Below are 12395 nucleotides of genomic sequence, written 5' to 3'. Positions count from 1 at the left end.
AAGAGGAACAAACAAAAGGAAGAGAAGATGAAACAAATCCCTGCATACATGGCTACTAAGAAGAAACGAATTCATTCTGAATCAACTGGGAGAGGAGATGAAAAATCATCAACAGCATCTAGCTTCCCACCTCCCACAAAGAAAAATGGTCTTGTCTCAAAGGTTAACAAACAAATACGCAGTGCGAACTGTTCATCTAACTGTGGGCTTTGACAACCTGTATCACCACAACATCTAGACACATTGAGTCGGTTTCTACTAATTCTTCGTGGCAGACACAGCTGTTGGAGAGAATCTGAAATCTGAGCCGGGTGGTTAGTTATTATTGGACACGGGAGCACATGGTCTTGCTGAGAGCAGCATAACCAACTTACGATTTTGATTAAAAAACCGTTTACAAGATCAACGTTTGCTGTTGGTATTTTCTCAATTATTCGTTTCAAGCAACATTCCTGACGATAAACCTATTTCCTAGGATATCTGCACAAACGGACAGAGAGAGGCAGGAGCACAGCCATTTTTATTATATTTTATTTGTGAGATTGGCCCAGTTATTTCCCCCGGAATGGTGTCTTGTTTCCTTCATCACCTACACTGATAACATCTTTCTATTTCTTTTATCTTTGCTTCATAGCTTGGCAGTTCATTCTGTTGTACATTTTTTCCTCTGCTACCTGCAATTTAAACAAGAGGAAGGCTGAACTTACCCCCAAGCAGACCATGCCCAACGCTAAACCGGCTGCGAGAGAGTAAGATTCTCTGTCCGTGCAGTACTCCATTTCAGGACCTGGGGGACGTCCTTTATAAAAAGGAAACAGCATGAAATTAACCTTCTAAAATTCTAACCAACCTAGCCATTCTGGGGTGCTACATTTCCAATAATGTCTCAGAGAGGTTGCAAAAGCAACGAGGAGTCCTGTGGCACCTTGGAGACTAACAGATTTATTAGGGCATAAGCTGCTGTGGATAAAACTCTCTCCATCAGATGAGTGGGAGTGGAAGTTACAGAAGCAGGAGTACACATAAGCAAGAAGTTGCTTGTGCTAATGAGGCTAATCAAGTCAGGATAAAAATACCATTCACAGCATTTGGTGGGGAGATGTGAATATCCAGAGAGGGGAAATTGGCTTTGTACTGCGTTAACCAGTTGAAATCCTTATTCAGTCCTAAACTGATAGTGTTGAATTTGCAAATTCAACACTAATTCAGCTGTCTCCCTTTGTAACTGGTTTTTGAAATTCTTTTGTAGAAGGATGGCTGCTTTCAAATCCATTACCGAATGTCCAAGGAGGTTAACGTGTCCCCTGAAGGTTTATGCATGTTACCATTCCTGATGTACGACTTGTGATACTGTTTTGAACAATGTTATTTGTATATATAACTTAAAACAAAAAGCAGAGCCGCTTGCGCACAGAAACAGAAAACAAGTTACAAGTGACATTTAACATAGAAATCTAAACATTTACCTATTACAAAAAGGGTGAACTTCCTACAAACTTTGCTACATAGACCACCTAAAATGACACATTTGGGACCATCCGAAACACCGGGGAAAAGCAATGGCTACATAAACACCAGCCAAAAGAGCTCAGATAAGCCAGCAAGAACAGCCTTTAGGGTAACTATCGTTTTGTTCCCAACGTGTAAGTCGAAATGATTTTTGCACAAACCAGTAAACAGAGACACATTTCTGTGTTCAATTCCAAATGGATTTGTACTTGTAGGATCATCTTTTGGCATGCGCGAAAGGTGGCGGAAGAGCCATTTTATAATGTTTCATCCTCTCCTCCCCTTTACGCTAGTCGTGGTGGAATTCCCCAAAGGTATTCAATAAATCATCGGTCTGCTCTTTCACTGGCCTAGCACTGACGTGAACAGACTGTGGAGTGACAGCAGAGCAGGCAGCTGTATTGTTTCTTTACACAGCTGGGGTAAAGAAGTTGGGAAAGGAGAAGGGTGCAGCGTGGGTGCCATGTGAACCAGCTGGCTGTAGGTAAATGTTTCAAAGCATGCAAGCATCATGTCAACCATACACATCCCACTGAGCCTCGGATGGGAGGGGTTTACCTATCTCCGCCAGCAGAACCTCTGCCGTGTGCCGGTGAGCTGTTCCTTGGTACACCAGGCCTATTCCTATCACCGCCGCCACCTGCACGTTATGAGGGACGTCCAGCTCGGTGGAAGTGGGCGGCAGCAGAGCAGGTATGTGGATGCTCAGGAGCCGAGTGATAGCCATATCCATTGTGCCTAGCTTGGCAGCAGACACCCCAAGCAGCAGCCCAATACTCGTCATCTCATGGCCCTGAAATCGGGAGCAAACAGAGGAATCAAAGAACCGCGAGCCTCACACACGGGTGCGCGTATCTCGCTGAGATCAAAGGCGGTGAAGGTCACACGCACCCAGTAACACATGAAGGTGCAAGGGCAGGACAGCTGCTCTGCAGTTCTGATGAGCTGTGTACGGTCACTCTTTCGGGATGCTGCCCGCTGACTGCTAAATGAGTAAACGTCTCTTCTGCGCTTACAACCGCAGCACAGGTTGACATACGGGACAGATTTCCCCCAGGGAAAACCCTTCCCCGAACCAAATGTTGAGGTTTGGCTCCGAGTTCTCGCATGGAGCCATTCTGTAAAGCAAAAACCCCCGGTTCCCAGGTTAGATTGGGTGTTTATAATACAAATCGGAACAGCCTGTTCACCCTGGAAGGAAGCAGTGGTTTTCAGCCTGGAAGACCACCCCTTCCTTTGAAATTAGGCAGGGGTCCGCAAATGAAAGCAGCTTGAAAAGCACTGCTCCAAACGTTGCTGACAAAGAACCCAGCCTCCCATTTACTCTCATCAGCATCGTTTTGATCTCCGAGTCTAATCACATTTTTGCCATTTTTGAAATCCAAGGCTGGGTTTAAGGAATATGTTTGATTCGCTGCCGTTTAACGGCGACTCTAGAAACCACTGGGCACTCGGCCATCAGACAGGCTCGAGGGGAGTTACATGAAAGAGAAGACTAAAACCCAACGTGTCGTGCTGGAGGCTTTCTGAAACAAAAGGAGTTCCAGTAACCTGGACAGGCACGGACGCTGTGGTCTCCAATGCAGGAAGAAGGGTGTTCCGTAGCTAACAATGCAAGCAAAGGCCACGGTGGTTTTGGTGGGCGTGTTGAGACCCGGCCACGGGAACCGCTCTTTGGGGAATGGCCAGAACCAGCTTCAGACATGCCCTGCCAGCCCCGTCTGATCTTCTAGGCAATGGAGAAGAATCCCGCAACCAACACCATTTAATTCTGCCCATAACTTTGCTCCGAGAGGCTGCCTGTAAGCAAACCATAACTCCAAAGCCCTCGCAGTTCTGTGCCCTCTTGCCTTTAGATCACACTACATACCAATCGCGGTTCGAGCATGCCTAGAGCTTACAGCCTTCTCTGCCAAGGAGCAGAGGCTAGACCCCTGTCCCTGGTCACACACTATAACCAGGACATCCCAAACGCACCAAGGGAAGTGTGCGTCCTGCCCAGTGAACTGAAACGGGACCTGTTTGCTCCTAGATGAGGAACGGAGACAGCCTTTGTTGATTGCACTCCAAGAACTCAACTGTTGGAATTGGGCTCTCCCAACAATAAGCTGGGGAAAAGCAAGCTGCTAAAGTGTATGACCAACACCACGTTTCCTCGTACGGAGAGAGCCTGTTGAGACAACCCGGTGCTCTCGATGATTCATCACGAAAACGACGTGCGTGTGTTCCCGGAGACAAATGGACGGCAGGGTTATGGAACACCGTCTCAGAACTTCCCAGCCCAACGACGAGTCAGCAGCTAGCGGGGCGAGTGACACTCCCGCGCACTAAGAAACCCACAGTGCAATTTAACAAAAAAGAAACCACCACGACGCCCGCACCCACGCCCACGCCCGCGCCGGCTGTTTTCTGGCACCCCGGACAGAGAAAGGCAAAGTCACTTCCATCTCCGCTCCGAGGGAAGGCCTCACCTTGGTCAGGTAGTCGTGTATGTTGAGTGTGGCGAGCTTCGTGAGGTGCCCGTTCAGGCCCAGGGCCATGAGGAAGCCTGCGTATTCGTTGGCTAGTTCTGCGTTTTTTGGCTTGTTGTAGACGATCCAAGCTGAGTCGATCTGAGAAGCAGGTGCAATCTTCAGCCCCGCAGCCACGCCGTTGTGGAAACTGGCCCAGCAGGCCATGTTGGGAGGGACATCGATGTTCCCACTATTCAGGTCCACGGTCGTGTTCCGAGGCGGAGCCCGGCCTGCCCAGAAGAGAAGCGTTGAGAAACACACAACAACGGAAGTTAGCTTGCACCTGAAATGGCTTCGTTTAGCAGAGTCCTCATCGACTGTCAGAGGAAAAAGACGAGGGCCAGCTATGCATCACCAATTCATCTATATCTGAAAAAGGCTTCCAAATGAGCACCTCTTATGTGTACCCCTAACACAAGAACTAGGGGGTCACCAAATGAAATGAAAAGGTAGCACTTTTAATACAAACTAAAGGAAATATTTCTTTAAGCAACACAAAGTCAACCTGTGGAACTCCTTGCCAGAGGATGATGTGAAGACCAGGACTTTAAGGGTGTCTAGACTACAGGGTTTTTTTGAAAAAAACTTCCCCTGCATCTAGACTGCTGCCGCACTTTCAAAAGCACTTTACTTTCAAAAGTAAATTGAAAACGCAGCAGTTTTTTCGACTGTGGAAAACCTTGTTTTATGAGAAATAACGCCTTGTTTGGAAAGTGCTCTTTGGAAAAAAGGTGCTATGGAATGCAAACTCTGCTTTTTCGAAAGACAGCGCCCAGCCTGCCTGGGTGCTCTCGTTCAAAAAAGTGGCTCGCTATTTCGAAAGCACCGGTTGTAGTCTAGACGCTCTCTTTCGAAAGCACCGGTTGCAGTCTAGACGCTCTCTTTCGAAAGCACCGGTTGCAGTCTAGACGCTCTCTTTCGAAAGCACCGGTTGCAGTCTAGACGCTCTCTTTCGAAAGCACCGGTTGCAGTCTAGACGCTCTCTTTCGAAAGCACCGGTTGCAGTCTAGACGCTCTCTTTCGAAAGCACCGGTTGTAGTCTAGACGCTCTCTTTCGAAAGCACCGGTTGCAGTCTAGACGCTCTCTTTCGAAAGACGCTTGCAGCCTAGACATGGCCTAATAAGGTTAAAAAAACAACTAGATAAGTTCAGGGAGGTTCGGTCCATCGATGGCTGTTAGCCAGGCGGGGCGGAGATGGTGTCCCTGGCCTCTGTTTGTCAGGGACTGGGAATGGGTGACAAAGGAGGGATCATGTGACGAGTCCCTGTTCTGTTCACCGCCTCTGGGGCACCTGGCATCGGCCACTGTGGGCAGACAGGACCCCGGGCTAGATGGACCGTCGGTCTGACCCAGCCTGGCCGCTCTCAGGTTCACCGATTGGTCAGGGGACAGCAGATGGGTGCTCTGCCTCCCACGTCCCCGCTCTAAGCAGCCGCGCTCACACTGCGGGTCACCAGGGCTGGCGTGAGAGGGCTGAAGCCCGAGTCCCACCTCCAAAGCCCGAGAAGTGGGAGAGCCCCTGCACTGACATCGCCCAGCTCCGTGAGCGAGGGCGGGTCCTTCCACTTCTTCTGTTCTCGCCCCATTCTCGCGTGTCAGAGCCCCGGGGCAGCGCGGCGCTCCCGATTCCCTTCGGCACGCCGGGGCTGAACAAGATCTACCTGCCTCCGCAAAGCACTCGAAGCCCCAGGGCTGAACAGTGCTACAGAAGGGAAGGGTTGCCAGTTTCCCCCGGGCAGACAATTCCCCAGCTGGGCCAGCCACTCAGAAATCCGAGACGAGAAACAACTGCAGACATGGGGTAAGTGACCCACCAAAACCACGGGCTTCACCCCAAAAAAGCTAGTCAGCCTGGAGACTCCACCCTTCGTACTCCAAACAACAGCATCTGCTTTGGTAAAAAGATGCCCTTGCAGCCAGCTTCCCAAAAAAGCACCGTCCCCTTGTGGCAAGGGTGTACGGACGCACACAGACCTCACTTGTTATTAAACTCAAAGGTTCTTTATGACTCAGAGGCAAGAAAATGAAGACAGCTGTTCCCTCCGAAGCCTGCAAAAAATGGGAGCACGACACAACTAAAAGGTGTCATAAGCCCAAGATTTCCATCTGCAAAAGAAATCTGAACATTCAGTGGCGATGAATGAATATGGGCAGCTGCACTTCTCAGCCTTGGGTCTCCAAGTGCTTTGCAGAGGAAGGTAAATACTGGCCGCTGCTGGCTCTAACGTACAAAGAGTTAGCAGAACTAGTCAGAACAGTCACACAACCCTCAGATGACTGACAACGCAGAGTTCAAAACACCGGATCTGCAGATACAGACTGAACCTCTCTGGTCTGGCAGGACCACGGACACTGCTGGACCAGAGAGCCCCTGGAGACGCTGCTGGCAGCTGGGAGAGGAAGGATGACAACAGCACGGGGGTGGGGGGGGGAGGCCAATAGAGCCTGGTAGCTGGAGAAGGGAGCAGCGGGAAGCCTGGCACCCACTCCCCCCTCTCAGATCCCGGAAGCCTGACCTCCCCTGGTCCAGGAACTCCCTCGTTCAGGACCAGTGGGTCCCGAGGGTGGCGGACCAGGCAGATCCAGCTTGTTCGCTCTTTCCCGCGCACTAATTCACTGGGGGGCGATCCGTGGCCCAGTGGGGCTCTGTGGGAGACGTCTGGCCTGCTGTGGTCCACGCGCAGGTTTCTGCTGCATCCTTTGTTCCTTCCGGCGTGACTAAAGTGCCACGCACGCTCACCCAGGGCCCACGCAGCCACTGGCCGGGAGAGCCACGGGCGCCCGATCGCAGCGCTGCCACGGCTCACCTCCCGCAGAGCCGAGACACGCCAGAGCCGGGAGAGCCACGGACGCCCAATGGCAGCGCTGCCACGGCTCACCTCCCGCAGAGCCGAGACACGCCAGAGCCGGGAGAGCCACGGACGCCCAATGGCAGCGCTGCCACGGCTCACCTCCCGCAGAGCCGAGACACGCCAGAGCCGGGAGAGCCACGGGCGCCCGATCGCAGCGCTGCCACGGCTTACCTCCCGCAGAGCCGAAGGCACGCCAGCGCCGGGAGAGCCACGGGCGCCCGATTGCAGCGCTGCCACGGCTCACCTCCCGCAGAGCCGAGGCACGTCAGAGCCGGGAGAGCCACGGGCGCCCGATCGCAGCGCTGCCACGGCTCACCTCCCGCAGAGCCGAAGGCACGCCAGCGCCGGGAGAGCCACGGGCGCCCGATTGCAGCGCTGCCACGGCTCACCTCCCGCAGAGCCGAGGCACGTCAGAGCCGGGAGAGCCACGGGCGCCCGATCGCAGCGCTGCCACGGCTCACCTCCCGCAGAGCCGAGGCACGCCAGCGCCGGGAGAGCCACGGGCACCCGATCGCAGCGCTGCCACGGCTCACCTCCCGCAGAGCCGAGACACGCCAGAGCCGGGAGAGCCACGGGCGCCCGATCGCAGCGCTGCCACAGCTCACCTCCCGCAGAGCCGAGGCACGCCAGCGCCGGGAGAGCCACGGGCGCCCGATCGCAGCGCTGCCACGGCTCACCTCCCGCAGAGCCGAGGCACGCCAGCGCCGGGAGAGCCACGGGCGCCCGATCGCAGCGCTGCCACGGCTCACCTCCCGCAGAGCCGAGGCACGCCAGCGCCGGGAGAGCCACGGGCGCCCGATCGCAGCGCTGCCACGGCTCACCTCCCGCAGAGCCGAGACACGCCAGCGCCGGGAGAGCCACGGGCGCCCGATCGCAGCGCTGCCACGGCTCACCTCCCGCAGAGCCGAGGCACGCCAGAGCCGGGAGAGCCACGGGCGCCCGATCGCAGCGCTGCCACGGCTCACCTCCCGCAGAGCCGAGGCACGCCAGCGCCGGGACAGCCACGGGCGCCCAATCGCAGTGCTGCCACGGCTCACCTCCCGCAGAGCCTAGGCACGCCAGCGCCGGGAGAGCCATGGCGCCCAATCGCAGCGCTGCCACGGCTCACCTCCCACAGAGCCGAGGCACACCAGCGCCGGGAGAGCGCCCTGGGTACGACAATGGTGCAGCCCACTGGCATGCCACTCACTGGCCCGGACTGCCCATCACTGCTCTAATGAGCTTTGAGTATTTTGCTTCCTCACTAGGTGAAGGGTAAATCCAGCCTGGGTGAGGAAGGAGCCTAAATACCAGCGGGGAATCGACAGGACCTTGGCTCCCAAGTGAATGAGGCTTTTGGAAGTTTGACCACAGGTGGGCCCCTCTCCAGTAAGTGGCTGCCCAGGCAGGACTCTGCACCCACCTGGAGTCACTGCAGACCTCAGCTGCACGAAACTGCACATGGTCCCAGCTGTAGGATTTCTACAGTAACGATCTACGGCACCAGGAGGAAATCGTGGCCCCCACCCCGTCAGCGGCTAAACTCTCGGACCTCAGCGGGGCCAAGATTTCATCCTCGGAAGGGTGAAGCACAAACCACAGTCAGGTCTCGTGGAATCCGGCTACGGGTTCTTGGATTAGAAGGTGGAATCGTTCTACCTCTGGCGGCAGCTCCGATTTCATGGATCAGCTGGGGATCTCGGAACACTGCGCACCTTCTGCTTCAGTAACCACTAAACGCAATCATCCGCTCCCGGGCCTGCCCTGCCGGCACGGCCAAGCCCCGGGCTGACCCCCACAAGCCCTGGGAAAGCTGAGAACACCAGGCACAATTAACCCCCCACGGGCTGGTTCACATTCCTGGTCTGAGTAACAGCTAAAGTGCAAATGAGCTCTGGATCCAAAGCACAGTCACTCCTCCGGCTTGGCAATTTGTATATTGCCAGCTGAGCAGATTCCAGGTCTGATCTCGCACTGCAATCCCTGACGGGTGAGAACGCGCGCTGTAGAACTGCTCCTGAGGGTCAATTTCAAGAATCTGAAAAGTAATTTCTTTTGCTCCTCAGCTGTGTTTTATTTATTTTTCTAATGGATTGTTGTGTGTCTGCCGCGTGTACCAGAACACCACCCTTAACCAACCGCCTCGCCACGGTGTTAAGGCCGGCGAGGAGAACTCAAGGGTGCACAGAGGAAGTAGAGCAGGCTCAGGAATGCCCCCCCCAGCGCAGAATATTGTTCAGTAATTGCCTAGGTCCACTAGAAAAATACCGTGCAAGGCACAGACAACGCTTCCCGGAGCATCACAGCAACCACAACTCTCCAACACGTGCAGCCTGTCCTTTGCCCCTAGGGTGCACTTAGCGCACACAGCCTGGGCTCAGCACACACCCCGGGCCCTGCTCAAATTGGCACTGGCCAGAGTGAAAACAACCGGGAGCAGGAAGGGGAGAGTAAAGGAGTAAAAGCCATTTCTGCCGGGAGCGCTGACGTGGCTCAAGTAGCAGCACTGGTAAAGAGACGACCGTGCACACCTCCCCGTGCCCGCAGCGAGCAGCCCCAGCAAACAGGCTCGGGGCGCTACGTGGCGAGCCGGTCTGGACTGCTTGGGCTTTTCTCCTCTTCGAGGCGAGGGGGACGCGCTGACCTACGTACCGGTGAGATTCAGTTTAGGAATAGGCAGGGGCTCGGTGGGGACCGGGTGATAGGAGAACAGAGTGAACATCCCTCGGCCCAAGGGGAGCGCCATCGTCCGCTGGCACAGCTGTAGCAACCTGTGGAGGGAATCAGACAGAAAACCAAACTGAAAGGTCCCCAGCACCACTCACTCCGGGGAGCCCCCGCTAGGGCACTCGGAGGCTCGGCCTGCCCTGGGTTTGGGGGCAGGGGGCAAACGTCAGCAGCGGAAAGGCCAGGAGCGGGCGGGCAGAATGACTAGGCAAGCAGCACGTCTGGTGCCTATGCAGCGCCCCAGAGCAACGGCCCAGCTCCCCCCTGCCCGCCGGCTTTGGGAGCCAAACGACCTGCCCGTGGCAGAAGGGGCACACGCTCTGCCCCTTGGGGACACAGACGCTCCATAGGCCCAGGCTTGGGCGCCTCCCCTCTCTGCAGGGAGCACTCGCGGCCCCTCAGGCACCGGCCAGGGCACCCTGCAGCGGCCCGGTCTGCACACGGCACACTGGAGCAGCTGATGGTCACCTGGCAAGCGGTCTCCAGCCAACCCCCGCGCCCCAGCGACCATGTGTCTCTGCAGCCAGGCTCTGCAGCGGGGCCTTCAGCCGGTGCCGCCTCCGACGCTAGACACGACCGTGAGAACGGAGCGGCCCCATTTCCACGGGATCCACGTAGTCGATAGCCTATAAGCAGCTTTTGCTTATCGGTTAATCAACTGCACGATGACACGCCTGACAGGGACCCGGGTCATTGTACCAGTTTGTGGCTGTCCGGTCAGCTATTAGAGAGGCCAAGCTACACTGCGGGAAGCGGCTCCTCTCTGGAGGCTGAGCCACTGAAAGCACTGGCACGGTGCGTACTATCGCACTGGCCAACTACAGCGTCCTGAGGCTGGCAGGGCCCCCGACCTGCCTCCCAGCGCCACAGCAGCGCCACAGCTTCCAAGAGCCTGTCCCAAAATGCCCTGGCCTCCCCAGAGAGTAACATGGAGGAAAACGGACCGCCAAGGAATACTTCTTCTGAGCTACGATTCTTCTTTCAAATGCGCCCTACCGCTCAGAAGCCCGACATGAAAGGGAATTTCCAAGACACATTTTTATTCCAGAAACACTCCCCAGAAACGTTTCAAATGGGGGGGGTCTGCAGCAACTCCCCCCGACGCGAGGCGTGACCGAGCCGCCGCACGAGACACGGAGCCATTACCGGTTTCAAATGGGGGGGGTCTGCAGCAACTCCCCCCGACGCGAGGCGTGACCGAGCCGCCGCGTGAGACACGGAGCCATTACCGCTTTCAAATGGGGGGGGGCTGCAGCAACTCCCCCCGACGCGAGGCGTGACCGAGCCGCTGCGCGAGACACGGAGCCATTACCGCTTTCAAATGGGGGGGGGAGGGCTGCAGCAACTCCCCCCGACGCGAGGCGTGACCGAGCCGCCGCGTGAGACACGGAGCCATTACCGCTTTCAAATGGGGGGGGGGAGCTGCAGCAACTCCCCCCGACGCGAGGCGTGACCGAGCCGCCGCACGAGACACGGAGCCATTACCGCTTTCAAATGGGGGGGGTCTGCAGCAACTCCCCCCGACGCGAGGCGTGACCGAGCCGCCGCACGAGACACGGAGCCATTACCGCTTTCAAATGGGGGGGGGGGGTCTGCAGCAACTCCCCCCTACGCGAGGCGTGACCGAGCCGCCACACGAGACACGGAGCCATTACCGCTTTCAAATGGGGGGGGGCTGCAGCAACTCCCCCCGACGCGAGGCGTGACCGAGCCGCTGCGCGAGACACGGAGCCATTACCGCTTTCAAATGGGGGGGGGAGGGCTGCAGCAACTCCCCCCGACGCGAGGCGTGACCGAGCCGCCGCGTGAGACACGGAGCCATTACCGCTTTCAAATGGGGGGGGGGGGCTGCAGCAACTCCCCCCGACGCGAGGCATGACCGAGCCGCCGCGCGAGACACGGAGCCATTACCGCTTTCAAATGGGGGGGGGTCTGCAGCAACTCCCCCCTACGCGAGGCGTGACCGAGCCGCCGCGCGAGACACGGAGCCATTACCGGTTCTCTTTCTCCTCTATGTACTCGTGGTCGCTGACTTCTGGCATCTGCACTACGCTGACACGCACGGGGTGGGCACTTTGAAGGAGTCGGCGCACTTCCTGCACCCTCAGGTCCTCACTCCAGATCAGCGACATCACTTCCTGATTCATATCGTTCATCCCATCGTCCTCCTCCTCTGCCTCCGCTCCCGAAGGCCCATCGGACGAGAGCACCTGGGCCACAGACTGGGGGGGGACAGATGGGGGGTCATTTCTGAACAGGCCGCTCAAGGAGCCAACAAGACACTCGCCCTGTAACCCCCGGTCTGAGGGGCCGCGGGAGCGAGGCGCTCAGAGAACAGCGCGCCCACACATCCCTGGGACCTCTAGACTTGGATCAACTCCAGCCATCCACACGGACAGGGTCAGCCCCTCCCAACGAGGAGAGAAAACGGTTCCTGTGGCCTCCAAGGCGAAGCCAGGGAAGTTCAATGACTAACCCCTAGGGCAGTGGTCACCACCCAGTCGATCGGGATCTACCGGGAGATCTTGGAGCCTCTGGCAGGGGATCCCGACTGCTTTGGCCAAGAGGCTGCCAAGTGCTGGCACTTCAGCTGCCCCTCCCGCCTCTCCTGCCCTTTCCCCGGGAGCCTCCTGCACGCTGTGCAGGGCAGGGAGAGGAGGGGGTGATGTCAGGACGCCCCCTCACATCCTGTATCTCATCTCCACAGAATGGGGGGGCAGATAACGGCTTGGAGTGGAGGGGGTTCACTGGCTGCTTTAGGGAGTGGTGCAGGAGCAGCGTAGGGGTCAGTCTGCCTTAGCCCCACTGTAGCAC

At 56.7% G+C, this 12395-nt stretch overlaps 1 protein-coding gene across 8 annotated transcripts in view; it reads right to left on the bottom strand.

Annotated features, from left to right (window-relative positions):
• The window catches only part of ANAPC1 (anaphase promoting complex subunit 1), a 71281-nt gene that overhangs the window by 19837 nt on the left and 39049 nt on the right, over window positions 1–12395 (bottom strand). For all 8 annotated transcript variants that reach the window (XR_016349302.1, XR_016349303.1, XR_016349304.1 and 5 more), the window contains exons 26-30: window positions 11577–11803; window positions 9507–9625; window positions 3981–4252; window positions 2068–2302; window positions 708–799 (exon numbers count right to left, since the gene is read on the bottom strand). Coding sequence is in view for 5 of the 8 variants with exons in the window: in XM_089777586.1 (XP_089633712.1) it covers window positions 708–799; window positions 2068–2302; window positions 3981–4252; window positions 9507–9625; window positions 11577–11803 (945 nt within the window). In the remaining 3 variants the exon portion in view is untranslated. The remainder of the gene's footprint in view (window positions 1–707; window positions 800–2067; window positions 2303–3980; window positions 4253–9506; window positions 9626–11576; window positions 11804–12395) is intronic.

Source organism: Pelodiscus sinensis, chromosome 3, assembly GCF_052426305.1.
Source record: "Pelodiscus sinensis isolate ZL-2025 chromosome 3, ASM5242630v1, whole genome shotgun sequence".
Lineage (NCBI taxonomy): Eukaryota > Metazoa > Chordata > Testudines > Trionychidae > Pelodiscus > Pelodiscus sinensis.
This window is presented reverse-complemented; position numbering and strand designations above follow the sequence as displayed.